At 38.9% G+C, this 19,173-nt stretch overlaps 2 protein-coding genes across 8 annotated transcripts in view; both read left to right on the forward strand.

Annotated features, from left to right (window-relative positions):
• The window catches only part of MCU (mitochondrial calcium uniporter), a 233,712-nt gene that overhangs the window by 181,062 nt on the left and 33,477 nt on the right, over positions 1–19,173 (forward strand). For all 7 annotated transcript variants that reach the window (XM_017518548.2, XM_017518546.2, XM_017518552.2 and 4 more), the window contains 2 exons: positions 17,264–17,434; positions 18,498–18,602. In XM_017518548.2, the coding sequence (XP_017374037.1) occupies positions 17,264–17,434; positions 18,498–18,602 (276 nt within the window). The remainder of the gene's footprint in view (positions 1–17,263; positions 17,435–18,497; positions 18,603–19,173) is intronic.
• LOC108296148 (60S ribosomal protein L7-like 1) lies at positions 1,291–2,869 on the forward strand. Its single transcript, XM_037734923.1, has one exon. The coding sequence runs from the start codon at positions 1,467–1,469 to the stop codon at positions 2,268–2,270; it is 804 nt and encodes a 267-aa protein (XP_037590851.1). The 5' UTR covers positions 1,291–1,466; the 3' UTR covers positions 2,271–2,869.

Raw genomic sequence — 19,173 nt, forward strand, 5'->3', positions numbered from 1 at the left:
AAATGGACAACCATGTGAATTTTCTACTGCTGGAAGTAGCTCTGTAGGCTAGTCATGAATGAAAAGTTTTGTCAGTTTCTCTGAAGGTATATGTAAAAACTGCAGAGATCTTAAAGATTACCTCCACACAAAAAACTTCACAATTGAAACTTGGATTTATAATCTTTTCACTTTTGATATTGTATTAAGCAGTGATATGAAATCAATTCTCAGACATTCTTAGGTTCCTTGCACAAGCCTAACCTAGCATCATTTGGCAAAGTGAGCTGTGATTCTGTTTGTTACCATATACCTTTCTCGGAGTTTTCAGTACTACTTTTCATCAAAACAGGAAGTGTATAACCTTTGGATACCAAAGATAATACTCAGTTTATCATGTTCCAAAACTAGGACAGTATGTGACTTCTTTAGCCAAACAATAGCAGCTTATAATTTATATGTTCTTTCCTACTGAATTAACATTTATTTCCTGTTTAATTTGTATACTTTATTTCTTTTTAACAGGAAATGGCCATTAATTTTGATTCAAAAGTTAGGGAAATAATCCTTCAGGTTTTATAAACGTTTATTTTTAAAATATGGCAATATGAAGAAAATTAGTTTCCAATACAATTATTATTGCATTGGAATAAAATAATTTTATAAATTATAAATAACTATAATTATAAGATAATTATAAATAAAATAATTTATTTTCTAAATTATATATACAATTTTTATGTATAAACTGTTTGGATTTTTTTCAGGAAATAAGGTTAAGGAAAGTTTATCCATAGCTTTATCAGATTCTCTAAGAGGTTAATTAACCAAAAATACTAAAAAACAGACTATTTTTTAGATCAATTTTAGCTTCACATCCCAAATGAAAGAAGGGTGCAGAAATATATATTCCCTGCCCCCAAATCCTTGCATAACCTTCTCCATGATGAACATCTTCCTATGAGAGTGTTACGTTTGTTACAACTGATGAGCTTACGTTGACACGTCATTATTACCCCAAGTCCATAATTTTCGTTAGGGTTCACTCTTGGTGTTTTACATCCTATAGGTTTTGGGCAAATGTATATATGACATGTATCCAGCATTATAATATCACACAGAGGAGTTTCACCGCCCTAAAAATCCTCTGTACTCTACCTATTCATGTCTCCCTTCTCCTTAACTCCTGGCAGTTACTGATATTTTACTGTCTCCATAGTTTTGCCTTTTCCAGAATGTCTTACAGTTGGAATCATACAGTATGTAGCCTTTCCAGATTAACTTTTTTCACTTAGTAAGACATGGTTAAGTTTTCCTTATGTCTTTTCATGGCTTGATAGCTCATTTCTTTTTAGCACTGAATAATAGTGTTGTTTTCTGGGTGTACTACAATTTGTCCACTTGCCTACTGAAGGACATCTTGGTTGCTTCCAAGTTTTGGCAGTTATGAATAAGGCTACTATAAACATCTGTTTGCAAGGTTTTATATGGGCATTTTTCAGCTCCTTCAGGTAAATACAAAGAACTGTGATTGGGGCTACACCGGAAAGATGGCGGACCAAGAGCAAAGAAAAATCCCTTTGGTCCCAGAAAATCTCCTGAAAAAGAGGAAGGCCTATCAAGCCCTCAAAGCCACTCAGGCAAAGCAGGCACTTTTGGCAAAGAAGGAGCAGAGGAAAGGAAAAGGGCCCAGGTTTAAGCGATTGGAATCATTCCTACATGATTCCTGGCGGCAGACACGTGACAAGGTGCGTGTCAGACGACTGGAAGTGAAGCCTCACGCCTTGGAATTGTCAGATAAACATTCTTTGGCCTTTGTCGTACGCATTGAAAGGATTGATGGTGTGAGTTTACTGGTGCAGAGAACCATTGCAAGACTTCGCCTAAAGAAAATTTTTAGTGGTGTCTTTGTAAAAGTCACTCCCCAGAACCTAAAAATGCTGCGTATAGTGGAACCTTATGTGACCTGGGGATTTCCAAATCTGAAGTCTGTCCGGGAACTCATTTTGAAACGTGGACAAGCCAGGGTCAAGAATAAGACCATCCCTCTGACAGACAACACTGTGATTGAGGAGCACCTGGGGAAGTTTGGTGTTATTTGCTTGGAAGACCTCATTCATGAAATTGCCCTCCCGGGGAAGCATTTCCAGGAGATCTCATGGTTCTTGCACCCTTTCCACCTCTCAGTGGCCCATCATGCTACCAAAAATAGAGTGGGCTTCCTCAAGGAGATGGGCACACCTGGCTATCGGGGTGAACACATCAATCAGCTCATCCGCCAGCTGAACTAGAACCAGGTGCCAAACTGCAATAAATTTTTATCAATGAAGTGGAAGCATGTGTTTTTGGGTTTGGAGAATTTGTATCAAGTGTCTTCAGAGATTATTTCCTGCTTTATCTTTAAAAACTGGAAAAGAGGGGTCAAAGAAAAGACAGTAGCTGGCCAGGCGCAGTGGCTCATGCCTGTAATCCAAGTACTTGGGGAGGCTGAGGAGGGCGGATCACCTAAGGTCGGGAGTTCGAGACCAGCCTGACCAACATGGCGAAACCCTGCCTCTACTGAAAATACAAAAATTAGCGGGCATGGTGGCCCATGCCTGTAATCCCAGCTACTCGGGAGGCTGAGGCAGAAGAATCGCTTGAACCCGGGAGGCAGAGGTTGCTGTGAGCCAAGATCACACCATTGCACTCTAGCCTAGGCAACGAGCGAAACTCTGTTTCAAAAGAAAAAAGAAGAAAAAAACAGTAGCTTATGTTCATTGCAAGCACCTCTCATCACAATCCAGTTCCAAGGAAAAATTCCAGCGTTTTCTACATTGGCTGCTGCCTCGTCTGAAATCAGCACATTCCATGGAGGAAGGAGTTCTGCTTTGCTGCATCTTTTATCCTAGGGCTTAATGTTGGTAATTGAGTAACTCTAGCATTTGTACAAGGCTTCTTAAGACTCCTGCAGCAGTGGACAAGCCCAGGTACATAAGACATAATTGAATCTGGTGATTCCTGGGGCCTTGTGAGAAAGACTTGAAATACGCATAGGAGGAAAGGTACAAAAATAAATGTTTACTTGTCTCTGCAAAAAAAAAAAAAAAAAAAAAAAAAATTATCAATTCCAGTAACTTTAATCACTTAATGAACCCTCTTATCTTTTCGCTGTTCTACCTTCTGAATTACTTATGGAGCAAGCCAACTCAAAGTGCTCATTGATGGAACTTTTGAATGGAAATAGATCAGCCTCAATTTTGCATGCCAGCATGAAAGGCAGCATCCACGGTTCTTAGGATTCAATTTGAAAATTTAGGTTAATTAATTTTTTTAACCCTAAATAACTCTGATAACATTATTCATTCAGGGGCTTATTGTAGGGACATGTATATTGTTCCTTATGAAATTTCCTTAAAATTTTCTTTATTAACTATTTTACTTTTGAGAGTAAACTTTTATAACTTTATGCTAGCTAAAAGTGAGAGAGAAATATAGCAGATTAGAGCCAAAGTACTTATCCAGAACGAACATATGAGAGTCTTTATAAGACTATGTGTGTTGCCCATGGGATTTAATTTTTTTTCATAGTTTTGTATAAAATGACAAAAAAATATGGTTTGAAAGTAAAGGTGCCCCCAAAATCTGGAGAGCAATTGCTGAATTTATGATGTTGGGATTCGTTTTGTAACATTTATTTATAGATTGTATGTTATTTCAAATGATTTAATGGTATTCGCTACTTAGAAAAATCTTGCAGCAGATCCTTCTAACCTACGAAGAATTCTTGGGTTGAGTCAATGGATACTCTCATGTATATGTGCTGTGTGGTTGTATTTTTGTATAATAGATTTTCTCAAAGCGGGAGACTTTTAGCTCTAAAAGTTTCCTCCTGCCAACTTGTTTGCCATCTTGGGAGAAGTGGGCCAGGTACAGGGGGTGCACCCATCTCTTCTTAAATTGTTGCCCAGGTGTGTGAGTGTATGTGTGTGTATGCATGTATGTGTGCGTTTGAGTGTATGTGTAAATGTGTGCATATGTGTGAATGTGCATATGCATGTATTTGTGTGGGAGTGTGTGCATGTGTAAGTTTGTGTACGTGAGTGTNAAAAAAAGAACTGTGATTGGTAGCAATATGTTTGTTTTGTAAGAAAACACCAAACTGCCTTCCAAAGTGCCTATACAGGTTTGTAGCCTAAGAGCAATACCTAGATACCTACTAGGTATGTAGTAGACTATACCATCTAGGTGTTATAATTATCATCCATGATGTTCACGCAGTGACAGAATCACCTAATGATGCATTTCTCAGAATGTGGCCCTGTTGTTAAGCAATGTATTCATAGAATGAAATTCTATATAGAAGTTTTTTTTTAATTTACTACTTCCTTATATGTAGGAGTTTAAATGAGTATTTCTATAAATATGATTCAACTTAGATAAACCTCAAAGCAATTATTATCATAAAAGGCAAGTTGTAGAGGGTTATGTACGCTGTGATCTTTATGTACAGCAGTCTCCCCCAACCTTTTTCCATGATTTCACTTTCTATAATTTCAATTGCCCTCGGGCAACTGCAGTCTGAAAATGTTAAGTGGAAAATTCCAGAAATAAACAAGTTATTTATTGATTTATTTTTTTTGAGATGGTGTCTCGCTCTGTCACCCAGGATGGAGTGCAGTGGCACAGTATCAGCTCACTGCAACTTTCGCTCCCAGGTTCAAGCAATTCTCCTGCCTCAGTCTCCCAAGTAGCTGGGATTACAGGCGCCTACCACCACACCCAGCTAATTTTTGTATTTTCAGTAGAGACGGGTTTTACCATGTTGGCCAGGCGGGTCTCAAACTCCTGACCTCAAGTGGTCTGCCTGCATTGGCCTCCCAAAGTGCTGGGATTACAGGCATGAGCCACTGCACCCAGCCTATATATTGATTTCTGATCAAATTGGGAAACCTGGAGTTCTCCACAGATCCCATCTTCATAGGCCAATCATGTCAACTGGAGAATGCCAAGGTTTATAAATTTGGAAAGGAGAGCTTCATTTCTCATAAAGGGTTGCAGCCTTCCGGGTGGCCATTCTAACAGGCTGGGAAGCATAGCCTCCAGTCAGAAGCCAGAAATAGGCAGTTCCTCAGCTTTATCATAGGTATATATGTATAGGGTTCTGTACTATCTGCAGTTGGGTATTCACTGAGGGTCTTAGAATATATCCTCCATGGATAGGGGATACTACTATAAAATGTAAATACATACAAAGTCATACCATATTTGGTTATTTAATACTGTATAGCAAATTACAGCAAAGAGGCATAAAATAATCTTTTATTATCACTCATGTTTCTATGGATTAGGGATTTAGGAATAGTTTGGCTGAGCAGTTTGTAGTCTCATGAGGTTGCAGCCCCGTGTCAGCTAGGGACTTAATCTCATCTGAAGGCTTGACTGAGGCTGGAAGATCCGATTCTAAGATGACCCACTAACATGGTTGACAAATTTACTTTTGGTTTAAGGTGCCACTTCTCTATGTGGACTTCTCCATAGGGCTGCAGAATTGTCCTCATGATATGATGACTGGCTTCCCCTAGAGCAAGTGTACAAGAGACCAAAGCAGCTATAAAGTCTATTATGACATAGCTTTGAAAGTTACACATTATCACTTCAGCTGTATCATATTGGTTATGCAGATCAGTCCTGATTTAATGTGGATGACACTACACAGGGCATGAATACAGACAATCCCTGACTTAGTGATGGTTCAACTTATGGTTTTTTGACTTTATGATGGATTCGTTGGAATATTAAATGTATTTTTGACTTACAGTGGGTTTAACAGGAGGTAATCTTACAAGTCAAGAGGCATCTATACCGTCTTAGTCCATTTCTTCACTGCTGTATCAATTACAAACAGAGTAATTGATGAAGAAAAGATATTGTTTGGCTTTCGGTTCTGGGAAGTCCAAAATTGAGGAGTCCATCTGGCGAAGGTCTTCTTACTGCATTGTAACATGGCAGAAGGCATTACATGGTGAGGAAGTGTGCTCGAACTTAACCATTTTTGTTTTATCAGGAACCCACTCCCCCAGTAACTAATCCACTCCTGTGATAATGGCAAAAATCCAGTTACAAAGGGCAGAGCCTTCATGACCTAATCATCTCTTAAAGGTCCTTCCTCTCAACATTGTTACAATGGCAATTAAATTTGAAGGTGAGTTTTGGAGGAGGCATTCAAACCATAGCAAATACCTACAGGCATGGATTATAGAGAACCTTCTTGGAGGCCAGCTATCACAATACTAAATATTGTGTATTGAGATATATGTTTGTGCATGTGTATATGTGTGTGTGTATCTGCGTGTGTGTGTGTGTGTGTAAATGTATCGAAATGGTAAACACCAACTACCAATTTCAGATAGTGGCTTCATTTGGGAAAAGATCACCCAGCTTCAGTGTAGAAAATTGAACTATAGCAAGGCTGGAATGAAGGACTCCAATTACAGTGTAGCTGGTAGAAGAAAGAGATGGTGGTGGCCTGGACTAAAATGGTGGTAATGTAGAGAGTATCAGAGGGCTTAGAGATGTTTAGAAAATAGAATGAAAGGGCATGATGACTGACTATATATGAGGAATGTCAGATTCTGGCTCTAAGAATAGTCAGGGATACCAGGTAATTTCCTGGCTTGGTCAAAAATAAATAATGATGGTGTTATTGGTTGAGATTATGGATGGTTAGGGAAGATGGATTCACTTTGAGGACTTTTGAGTTTGAGTCATGGCTGTGGGAGACCCAATTTCTAGCAGACAATTGAATACAGGCTTGGGATATCATCAGCATTTACATGAGACTTTGGGAGAACATGAGATTGCCTAGAGAGTGTGTGAACTGAGAAGCACGGAGGCCTAGGACAAAGCACTTAGGAATGTTTCAGGGAGGAACAGAGGAAGAATAGCTCATGAGGGGAAATTTAGAAGGTCTAGACAGAAAGATAGAAAAACTAGAAGCATCGTAAAAGCCAAAGGGAAAACTTTTTACACAGTGAAGGAGTCATTAATATCATTAGATGCTGCTAAAACAAGCAAGTTAAGAGCTAAAATCTCTACTAAATTTAGCAACCTAATGTCATGTGTGACCTAGAGGAAGAGGGCATTGCATTGGATTGAACTGCTGTGACCTTAGGAATATTATCTTTTTCTTTGGTGTGTGGTTTTTTTTTTTTTTTTTTTGGGACAGAGTTTCTCTCTTGTCTCCCAGACCAGAGTGCACCGTGGCTCACTGCATCCTCCGCCTCCTGAGTTCAAGTGATTCTTCTGCCTCAGGCTCCCAAGTAGCTAGGATTACAGGCGTCTGCCACCACGCCTGGCTAATTTTTGGTGTGTGTTTTGTTTGTTTTTTTGAGACGGAGTCTCACTATGTCACCCAGGCTGGAGTGCAATGGCATGGTCTTGGCTCACTGCAACCTCTGCCTCCTGGGCTCAAGTGATTCTCCTGCCTCAGCCTCCCAAGTAGCTGAGAATACAGGTGTCCTCCACAATGCCCGGCTAATTGCGTGTGTGTGCGTGCATGTGTTTTTGAGACATAGTCTCGCTCTGTCACTCAGGCTGGAGTATAATGGCACGGTCTGGCTCACTGCAACTTCTGCTTTCCGGGTTCAAACAATTCTCCTGCCTCAGCCTCCCGAGTAGCTGGGAATACAGGTGCCTACTACCATGTCCAGCTAATTTTTGTATTTTTAGTAGACATGGGGTTTCACCATGTTTGCCAGGCTGGTCTCAAACTCCTGACCTCATGATCTGCCCACCTTGACCTCCCAAAGTGTTGGGATTACAGGTGTGAGCCACCGCACTGGCCAATTTTTTGCATTTTTAGTAGAGGTGGGCTTTCACCATGTTGACCAGGCTGGTCTTGAACTCCTGCCCTCTGGTCATCTACCTGCCTGGCCTCCCAAAGTGCTGGGATTACAGGTGTGAGCCATTGCGCCTGGCCCAGGAATATTATCTAACATTACTAGACTCTATTATTCTTGGATGCAAAAGAGTTTGTATGATGTCTCTGGCCTTCCAACACTGAAATTCTATGATTATATCTCATACTTATGTTGCAGAATATTACAGAAAATGGGGAGGAAAGTGACAATGTTTAGATCATAGGCTCCTGAAATCGTTTATAGTTCTACTCCAAGTAGCTTTGCAGAAAAATCCCAACATGTGCTTCCTTACTGTACCAGTTCCCTTGCATAATAAGCCCTCAAGATATATACAGGTGATTTATTTTAGTGGAGATTTTACTCATTTTGAACACCAGCCAAACTTCATACTATATATTTTTACAAGCATTCTTAAAGTATTTTACCAAATAATAAGCATTTATATTTTATGACTGTTTTTCAATTTCTGATGCCTCAAAGGCATTTTTTTTAAATGTATTCTTTCTTCAAATGCAATTATTTGTAGTTCCTGTACTAATCTTCTTAGCCTGCACAATTCCATAGCTTTTTGTTTTTGCTTAAATCTGTTATCATATTCTGGCTCTAAATAGTCATGTTGAATGCTCTGTAATTTCTAGGCTTTTTTTAAGCACATTGCTCTGGAACATACTTATATTATTTCTTACTGTATTCACATGGAAATCAAAACAAAAGATCAAAAAATCCAACCAAAGAGCCACTTGATACAATTTATACTTTAAAATAATATTTTGTCTCTAGGTAATAGTAGCTGACAACTGTCATTAGCTTGTGAATACCCATTGTGATTTCACTATAACCAGCTGTTTTTATTTATATTGTGAAACCTGAGGAACCTTGGTAATTGTTATTCCTGAGCTGCAAACTAAGAAATCTAACGTGGACATTATAATCTGTGTCGGAAAGAAGCTAGCCTTGGGATTTCAAAAGCAGTATAATAAAGGCTTGTCAGCTCTGAAATGTGTTATTCCTTGTAGAATTTCTCAAAAGCTTTCTTATTTCATTCCCTTGAAAAAAGCATCATGCTCTTTAAAGGAAAAAGTTAAACTGGGTACAAAAGACCTTTATATTCTCTGTTGACTTTGTCTCAGTTATTTTACAACAGTAACCCCTAAGCATTTACCTGTGAAACTGATGTTTTAGTGCATTTGTAGTTGCCCAGCAGGTTCTCTGTGCCCACTGTCCAGATACAGCCAATTTGTCAAGACAGGAGAATTGCAATAGAGAAAGAGTTTAATTCATGCAGAGCTGCTGAACAGGAGACTGGAGCTTTATTACTCAAATTCGTCTCCCAAATTGGAGGCCAGGATTTTTCAAGGATAGTTTGGCAGGCAGGGGGCTAAGGGAGTGAGTGCTGCTGATTAGCTGTGGATACAATCATAAGGGTGTGAAAAATGATCTCATGTGCTGAGTGCTTTTCTGGGTGGGAGCCACAGCCTGAAAGGACATCTCAAAAGGCCAATCTTACGTTCTGCAACAGTGATGTTATCTGCAAGAGTGAGTGTGGGGAAGTTGCAAATCTTGTGACCTCTGGAATAATGGCTGGTAATCTCTTACACTTACATCTTAGCAGAATTCAGCCTCTTCCCATCTTCCTAACGTGGTACTCTTTCATTAGTTTTGTGAAGGCAGTTTATTTTGTGTTGGGAGAAGGCATATTATTTAAACTAAAAACTAAATTTCTCCCAAAGCTAACAAGGCCAAGCCCATGACCAAGGGCAGTTTGGAGGTTAAAGACAATATGGGGGTTGATTAGATCAGGTTTCTTTCACTGTCATAATCTTCTCACTTGTATAATTATTGCAAAGACAGTTTCAAGATCCTCCAAATGTATTTCAGACTCAGATTATCTTATTTAAACTCAACTCTGTCTACTTCTTGATCTGTGGTTACTCTTTGTCACATATAGAAAGGATAAGTTAATCACTAATTTTAATGACCTCATCATTATTGCCTATAGAAAAGATAGAAATATTCACATTAGTGGTACTGACTTTAGGAAACAGTAGATTAATTGCTAAGGATTCTTTTAGAAAAAGGAGCCCAGGCGCGGTGGCTCATGCCTGTAATCCCAGCACTTTGGGAGGCCGAGGTGGGTGGATCATGAGGTCAAGAGATCGAGACCATCCTGGCCAACATGGTGAAACCCCGTCTCTACTAAAAATACAAAAAAATTAGCCAGCATGGTGGCACACGCCTGTGGTCCCAGGTACTTGCGAGGCTGAGGCAGAAAAATTGCTTGAAACCAGGAGGCGGAGGTTGCAGTGAGCCGAGATTGCACCACTGCACTTCAGCCTGGTGACAGAGCAAGACTCTGTCTCAAAAAAAGAAAAGAAAAGAAAAAGGAAAGGAATATCGGAGGAGATTGGGCGGGCGTGGTGGCTCATGCCTATAATCCCAGCACTTTGGGAGGCTGAGGCTGGCAGATCATGAGAGCAGGAGTTAAGACTCTTGAAAAGCATGCGCTTTGAATAAAGAGACCCCCAAACAGACTTTTTGTGAGCAACATGGCTGTTTATTCACTTGGGTGCAAGTGGGCTAAGGCTGAAAAGGGCATCAGCAAAGGGTAGTGGGATAGGAGTTGGTTTAATAGGTTTGGGGTGGTCAGTGGAAAGTTACAGAGTAAGATCAGTAACAGTGGTGGGGGTAGGGGCAAGGAGTATACATTACCATAAGTTAGTTACAATGGCAGGTAGGATAAGAGTATTATTATAATAACAGTTAAGATGGCAGGGTGGGGTGAGGGACTTGTCCAGGAAGCTCCACTGGACAATTAGGGACAATGGCAAACAGGGGGTGGGAGACGATCAGCCAAGGCAAGCAGGACTTCAGACTTTACGGCTCCAGGCTTGCATATGAAGACCTGACAAAGACCATCCTGGCCAATATGGTAAAACCCCACCTCTACTAAAAATATACAAATTAGCTGGGCATAATTAGCTGGGAATGGTGTCATGTGCCCATAGTTCCAGCTACTTGGGAGACTGAGGCAAAAGAATCACTTGAACCGGGGAGGCGGAGGTTGAAGTGAGCAGAGATCAGACCACTGGACTCCAGCCTGGGTGCCACTGCACCCCAGCCTGGGCGACAGAGTGAGATTTTATCTCAAAAAAAAAAGAAAAAGAAAAAGGAAAGGAATATGACAAATGTTTAAAATATCTTTTGTTATTGCAAACTTTAGATAGTACATGCTATATATTCAATTCAAATTACTGTTTTGACTTCTTTTCCTTAGGAAACATAGATTATTATTTTTTTTTTTTGGAAGGAAAAAGGCAATAGGGATTTCTGATTTTGCCTTTTAGTTTTTATGTAAAAATTCAAATCACACATCTATGAAGTATTAACTGCTGTGGGAATTACTGTGCTGCTATAAACAACTAGAACACCAGACAAAATATCTGAAACAACTGTTTTTAGATACTGGACAGCAGGCACACAGGACTGTGATGCCTGAGATAGGAGGAACAAATGAGTTGAACCCGGCATTGGTTGAGTTTAGAGCCTAAGGCAGCTTCTAAACTGCATCACAGAGAGGGGAAACAGAGCTTGGCCATCTAGTTAAGATGAAGAAACAGAGATCAGAGTTTGTAAATGCCAAGGCAACTAGAATTTATGAGACAGAGATTTACAGAAGAAATAGCTGTGAAGAGAAAGAAGAGTCTCAGAAATCTGCATAGGCATCCTGTGAGGCTTTGGCTGAATTCTAAACCACAAGACCAGGCTAGAAACAACTTCCTAGGAAATAGCTATTGCCAATAATATAAAATGAATGATTTTACTTCCCTCTAGTTTCAATAGAGAGATACACTTGAACACATGAACATTAGATAGACATTCTCAAAAGAACCATACCTTAGATGTAGGGACAAATTGGTCCTAGAATAAAGGATTCTCTAGATCTGTCCTAAAAGAATTTTTTGAAGTCTTGAAGGGGTCAAACTAACATGCAAGTAATTTAACTATACAAGATTCAGCACTCATCAGTGTAAAATTAAAAATGTCTCAACACCAATCAAAAATTACTAGGCATATGAAGAAGCAGAAAATAAACCTTCCAAAAATTCATTCAATGAACAGATCTAGAAATGTCAGAGATAATGGAATAAATAGCCAAGGATTTTAAAATAGCTATTATAAACATGATCCTTATGCTCATAGAGAAAAAGAAAAACCTAAGTATAATGTGAAAAGAAATGGAAGATATAAAAAGAAATGGTAGATATAAAATGAAATGGAACTTCTAGAGGTAAAAAATATGTCTGAAATGAAAAAAACTATATAGATGGAATTACCAGGAAATTGGACACTGCAGAAGAAAAAAAATCCATGATGTTAAAGTATAGTGCAATTAAAACTATCCAAAATCAAACTGAGAGAGGGGGGAAAAGCCCTGAAATGTAATGAAGAAAGCCTCAGTGACCTGTGAAACAATGTCACATGGCCTAACATAAGTGTAATTGGAATCCCGAAAGGGTGGGAGACAGAAAAAAGTAATAGTTGAATAAGGGTCAAAAGTTTTCCAAATCTGAGGAAAACCATGAGCCCACGAATCTAAAAAATCAAACTCAACCAATTCATAAAGAAAAAAGCACACAACAGTCAAATTGTTGAAAACCAGTGATAAAAGGAAAATGTTAAAAAGCAGGTAGAGGGCGCATGGTGACTCACACCTATGAGCCCAGCATTTTCAGAAGCCGAGGCAGGAGGATTGCTTGAGACCAGCCTTGGCAACATAGTGAGACCCCATCTGTACAAAAATTAAAATTAAATATTTAAATTTAAAAAATTAGCTGTCCCAGCACTTTGGGAGGCCGAGGCAGATGGATCATTGAGGTCAGGAGTTCAAGACCAGCCTGGCCAACATGGTAAAACCCCATCTTTACTAAATATCCAAAAATTAGCTGGGTGCGGTAGGTGGTATGTACCTATTTCTAGACATATACATAGACCACACACATAGCTATAAAAGAACCCCTGGAACCTCCTGGGTTCAAACGATTCTCCTGCCTCAGCCTCCCCAATAGCTGCAATTATAGGTACTAATAAAAATAAAAATAAAATAAGAAAGTATATTTAATAAGTCAATACAGAGATTAGCCTGGGCATTGTGGCTCAACCCTGTAATCCCAGCACTTTGGGATGCTGAGGTATCAAAATTGCTTCAGTCCAGGAGTTCAAGATCAGCCTGGGCAACAACATAGTGAGACCCTGTCTCTACCAAAAAATTTATATATGTATATATACAGGCATAGTTACATGTGCCTGTAGTCCTAACCATTCAGGAAGCTGAGGTAGAAGCCTAGGAGATCAAGGCTAGAGCGAGCTGTGATCACACCACCGCACTCCAGGCTGGGAGACAGATTAAGACCCTGTCCCTAAAAAATAAAAGTTAAAAAAAAAAGAGATTAAATTATAATAAATGTGATTAAATTCACATTTATTATATGAAAAAATTCTTTTTTTGAAATGAAAATCCTTTTTGAAGAGATTAAAAGATAGTACATCTAAAAAATGGCAAGAATAGAGGAAAAGCAGAAGAAAGAACAGTAGTAGAATCAAATAGAAAATGAGTAGTAAGGTGGTAGACTTAGCCATACTTACAATTACATTAAATACAAATGATATACACACTTTAATTAAAAGGCAGAGATTGTTAGATTGGATAAAATAGCAAAATTGGATAAAGTACCAACCATAAGCTTTCTACAGGAAACACACTTCAAGTAAAACATGGATAAGTTAAAAGGATAGGGAAGCATGTACTATGAAAACATGTCACACAAAGGCTTGTAAGCAAATAATCATGAAAGCTTTATTCATAGTAGCCAAAACCTGGAAACAACCCAGATGTTCATCAACAGGGTAACAAATTGTGGTGTGTCTATAATGACACCCTTCTCAGCAATACAAATGAATGACTACTAATGAACTAGTTAATTAATGAACTACTAACAACATAGATGACTCTGATAATCATGCCAAGATAAAGAAGCCAAATACAGAAAGGCCCATAGTGTGATTTTTATTTATATAAAACTCTATAAAAATCAAATATAATCTGTGGTGACAAAAATCAGATTAATGGTTACCCAGAGATTAACTGGGTTGGGGATCAGAGAATTTGGGGGAATCATAGAAATGTTCTTTATTTTGAGTCTTATATCAAAACTCATCAAATTTTTATTTTACATAAGAATATATTTTGTTATTTATAAACTATGCCTCAATTTGGGTTATTTCTTGAAAATTCAAATTATGAAAGATTTTAGTGTGAAGCTTTTGTATGTAATGTAGGCATTATAAATTACTAGAATAGAAAGGGAAATAAGCTGTAAATGTCTACAACTACAGCTATGGAAAATATGATGCACATGGCATTTCCAAAACATTAATCTCATATATTTCCTGTAGACTCTTTATTTTATTTTTAAAAATTGCTTTTAAAAGCCAGGCACAGTGTCTCATGCCTGTAGTCCCAGCACTTTGGGTGGCCAAAGCGGGTGAATTGCTCAAGCTCAGGAGTTCAAGACCAAGCCGGGCAACATGGCAAAACCCTGTCTCGATCAAAAAAAAAAAAACATAGCCAGGCATGGTGGCACACTCCTGTAGTCCCAGCTATTCAGGAGGCTGAGGCAGGAGAATCACTTTAGCTTGGGAGCTCAAGTCTGCAGTAAGCTGTCATCACGCCACTGCACTCCAGCCTGGGTGATAGAGTAAGACTCTGTCTCAAAAAGGAAAAAAAAAAAAAAAAATGTTTTAGACATGGGGTCCGGCTTGGTCACTCAGGCTGGAATGCAGTGGCACAATCGTAGTTCACTGTAGCCTCAAACTCCTGGGCACAAGCAATCCTCCTGCCTTAGCCTCTCAAGTAGCTGGAACTACAGACAGATGCCACCACATCTGGCTAACTTTTGACTCTTAAAAGATGCTAGTAAGGAAACATTATCATTTATGTATCACATAGTGTGCTAAGTGTTTTAAATTATTTCATTCATTTATCATAACAGTTCTATGAATTAGGGATTAAACCCATTTTATATATGAAAAACGTGAGGCTCAGAGAAGTTACATATATGCCCAAAATTACAGAGCCAAGATTCAGTCCCAGATTTGACTCCAAAGCCTGTTTTTTACCCTCAGTGCTCACATCTTTAAATCATTAGTTGCTTATGTGAAAAATTTTGATTTTAAAACTGCATTTTAAAAATGTATTTGAAAATTATTTCAGAAGAGGGTTATTCTGATATTTGTTTTACTAGGGCCCTATAAATCAAGAATACTGAGGGAAAAAATAAGGAAATAGGCATTCTATGCTATACTTTTATAGATGACCCCTTCTATTTCATAGCTCCTAATAATGTTTACCTTCATAACATTTTGTTATAAAATCTTGAACAACTGAGTTTGGGTTCTGTCTCTCCAAGTTCATGAAGATGTTCAAGAGAACATGAATTGCTTTTGATAGAATACTAACTTATGACAACTGAAGAATGACAAAGTTCATAAATTTGGAATGCAGACCTATATTTCTCATAAAGGTTGCAGCCTGCAGGGTGGCCACTCTGACAGGCTGGGAAGTGTAGCCTCCAGTCAGAAGCCAAAAACAGACACCTTGAGGAAGAGGCAAAAAGAACAGGAATGCATGCTGAGCAGGGTGGCCAAATCCATATACTCACTACATATAGGAGAGGTCATGAATATTTATGAAAGGAGAAATGTGTGTATGCAAAACTGAGCTTCATGCCCCTTCATAGGTCTTGTGTATAAAAATAGCTGCATCCGCATGATTTGAGGTAGACTTTTCAGCTCTCTGGCGTCAAAAGATGAAGCAGAGGGTGTGAAAACCCTCACTGCGCATTCTCCGTAGACTGGCCAGAACCAGGCTAAAAAAGAGGGGTAGTGTTGTGTAGGGATTCATGAGCCCCACACACTGGGCGCCAGAATGTAGGGAACCAGCCCTGTATCACTTGTGGGTACCCTGTGTTTGGTGGTGACAAAGGAATGAGAAAAAGACAGATTAAGAGAGATAATGGGACCAGGGGGGCATTACTCATTACTTTGGAGGAGACAGTGAAGGCCCCGAACTCTGATCATCCACACTGTTTTTTTTTTTTCTTTAATGTCTGTAAGTTATCTTCAAGTATCCATACTATTTATTGGTTATAATCACTTTGATCTACAGGGTAGGGGTGGAGTGATGGTGGGGAGGGGGTGATGGTGGAGTGAATCAGTGAGCCGGAACTAAATCAGTGAGCTGGAACTGGTGTGTCATTCTAAGGATTGATAACAGTGGCGGTTTGGGAGTTTCACAAAACAAGAACATATGATTATCTTTAGCTTATTATCTATGTGCAGCTGATGGAACGCGGGCCTTAAAAGGAGCCTACAAGTCTGGCTTCGTCACAGTGCTACGAAGGGGTTTCACGTCCTTGAGCACAATGTTTATGGTAACAAAGTGTAGGTCATCCTGCACCAGAACATGAGGCATGGAGAGGCCTTCCTCCTCAGAGGCCTCCTGCGGCCTTCTGCAGTTTGTTGTTCCTTGTTTATGTGTTAGTCATAACCAATTTATGTAGGCACTCTGTAAGTCCTTTCTCCTTTGCTGCTTTTCCCAACAGTGTTGTGCAGTTAACTGCTTAATATCAGTGGTGGAGTCTTTAGAAAGGGCTAGTTTCTCTTAAGCCCTTAGGAAAGAATGCCTAATGGTTACTAGCAAGGAAGGGGTATAATGAGTTATGTCTGACCTCCCATCTGTCATGGCTGAGAACTTAGCTTTAAAGGTTACTCTGGGCTCCCCTTGGCTAAGAGAGGGCCCATTCAGTCAGTTGAGGAGCTTAGGATTTCATTTTTGTTTCTCACTTATCAGTTTGGGTATAACATTGTACTATATATACATGAATTGACTGTCCTGGAGTAAGAATCTCACTTATTAGTGTACTTTTTGAAAGCTCTGGATCTTGAGAGCCACATCCTACAGGCTGTGAAGTCTGGCCCAGCAATCTCTGACTGCTTAATAAAATCTTGCTAAATGGAAACCAGGGTTTGTATTCATCAATATCAAGAACTTCACCTGATATATTTGGGAAAACCTCTCCTTGAACCACTCAGAAGACAGCTCCTTGCCTGTTTTTTTATACCTGCAAAATGAGCTGTGTGATCCATTTGATCTTTTATAAGCCAGTTCCCAGAATAACCTTCAACTAAAGCTAAAGGGCATGTTCTTAAACCTTTGAAAACATTTAAAAGCACACTAATATAGACCCCCATGCAAGAATAGTAATAATGTGACTTTAACTTACATTGAAATCCAATTTTCTTATGTTTGGGTCTTTTTCATTCAGATGTTACAGTGGTTTATCAAAATGGGTTACCTGTGATATCTGTGAGGCTACCATCCCGGCGTGAACGCTGTCAGTTCACACTCAAACCTATCTCTGACTCTGTTGGTGTGTTTTTACGACAACTGCAAGAAGAGGATCGGGGAATTGACAGAGTTGCCGTCTATTCACCAGGTATAGTCATCATCATCATTAAGTACCATCTACCCCTCATTTCACCCCACACCATTCCTAGACACATACATACACCACACACATAGCTACAAAAGAACCCTTAACTTCAGAAATCTTTTTTCCTTTGCTTAGCACTTAATCAGGAGAGAAAGTGATTTCTCCCCCAGTGATACTCAGAATGTAATTGATTGGTTTTAGCAAATCTGTGTGCACAGGGAGTCTCATTCAAAAGCAGCTCACATATGATACCATGGGCAAGGATGAACAGTCAATCACATTATGTATTATTGAGATTTGTTATCATTATGGTAGGTGTAGAATAAATACTTCAGTAGTTAAACCCTCATCTCTGGAAAGGAGGTTGCTAAAATAAAGAAATATATGATTTGAAAAGAATATAAAATAAGGCACTAAAATTACCATTTTATTTATTTCATTTATTTATTTTTTAAGTGCCTTAAGTTTTTTCCCCAACCTACAGTTTTTTCAAACCCACAGAAAACTTGAAAGGTTAGTACAATAAATCCCTATTTACCCTTCACCTGGATTCACAAGTTAACAATTACCACATTTCTACTCATCTGGCGATATAATTAGTAGACCAGCATGGTGGATGTATAATACTTTGCTAACCCCAGCATCTGTCTCTACTGAATTATTGGCAACTAATCAGTGACTATACTGAAAAGTACTATGTCAGAAAATACTGTTTTTTTTTTTTTGACTCAACCAGCTTCCATTGTACACAATGTAAGTCCATACAGCTCTTCCAGTGACCCTAGATTTCCAATGTATACCTATAGAACTATGACCATTAATTGTTTCATTTGCTCATATAGTTCAACAGGAAAAGCTGTTGTTCAATCTTCACAGACTTGAGGCCCAAAAACAGAGTTTTAGACAACCTAAACTTTGTTTGCATAGAACTGGGAAATGAGGCCAAAAGTTAACTGAAATTTAAAAGGGAAGAGGTAATTTTTAAAATGATTTTGAAGATTGAATTTTCCTGACCATTCTTGAATAATTATGGACCTATGACAAGTTTCATTTAAAATTTTCACAGATGGCGTTCGTGTTGCTGCTTCAACAGGGATAGATCTCCTCCTCCTTGACGACTTTAAGCTGGTCATTAATGACTTAACATATCATGTACGACCACCAAAAAGAGGTAAAATAGTAACCTTGGTAAGGTCACAGAAATGTGGGAAGGGCTTTTGGAAAGAACTTTTATGTTTTTTTCCTTGGGTAACCTTGAGAAACAGACAATATTCAAAGAACACTCAAAGTTTTACATACAGATGACACTATTTCAGTTGAAGAGCTCATTGAGTACCTGGCACTTGGCTAGTACATTGACTAAAATTACTTAGATTCTGCCTAGATTCCAGAATGCTTTATTATCTGACATTGTCATTCTGTTTCACATAAATGAATGTCCTACATAACTTAAGCTCCTTCCCTTCATAAAGGCCAAAAGTCATACTACTTTAATAACATTTCAGGGGTTATCTTTTTAAAATAAGCTATAGGCTTCTCTGTTCTCTCAAGCATTGTAACAAGTATTGAGCTTTTTTTATGGCTCAAGGTCAGCAGTCTGAAAGTCAATTATTGTACAATAGTAATAGTTCTTAGGAACTTCTGACATGTTGCGTGTTTTATTTATTTTATTGAGACAAGGTCTCACTCTGTCACCCGGGATAGAGTGCAGTGGCATAATCACAGCTCACTGCAGCCTCAGC

This window comes from Cebus imitator, unplaced genomic scaffold (genome assembly GCF_001604975.1).
Source record: "Cebus imitator isolate Cc_AM_T3 unplaced genomic scaffold, Cebus_imitator-1.0 Scaffold686, whole genome shotgun sequence".
Taxonomy (NCBI): Eukaryota; Metazoa; Chordata; class Mammalia; order Primates; family Cebidae; genus Cebus; species Cebus imitator.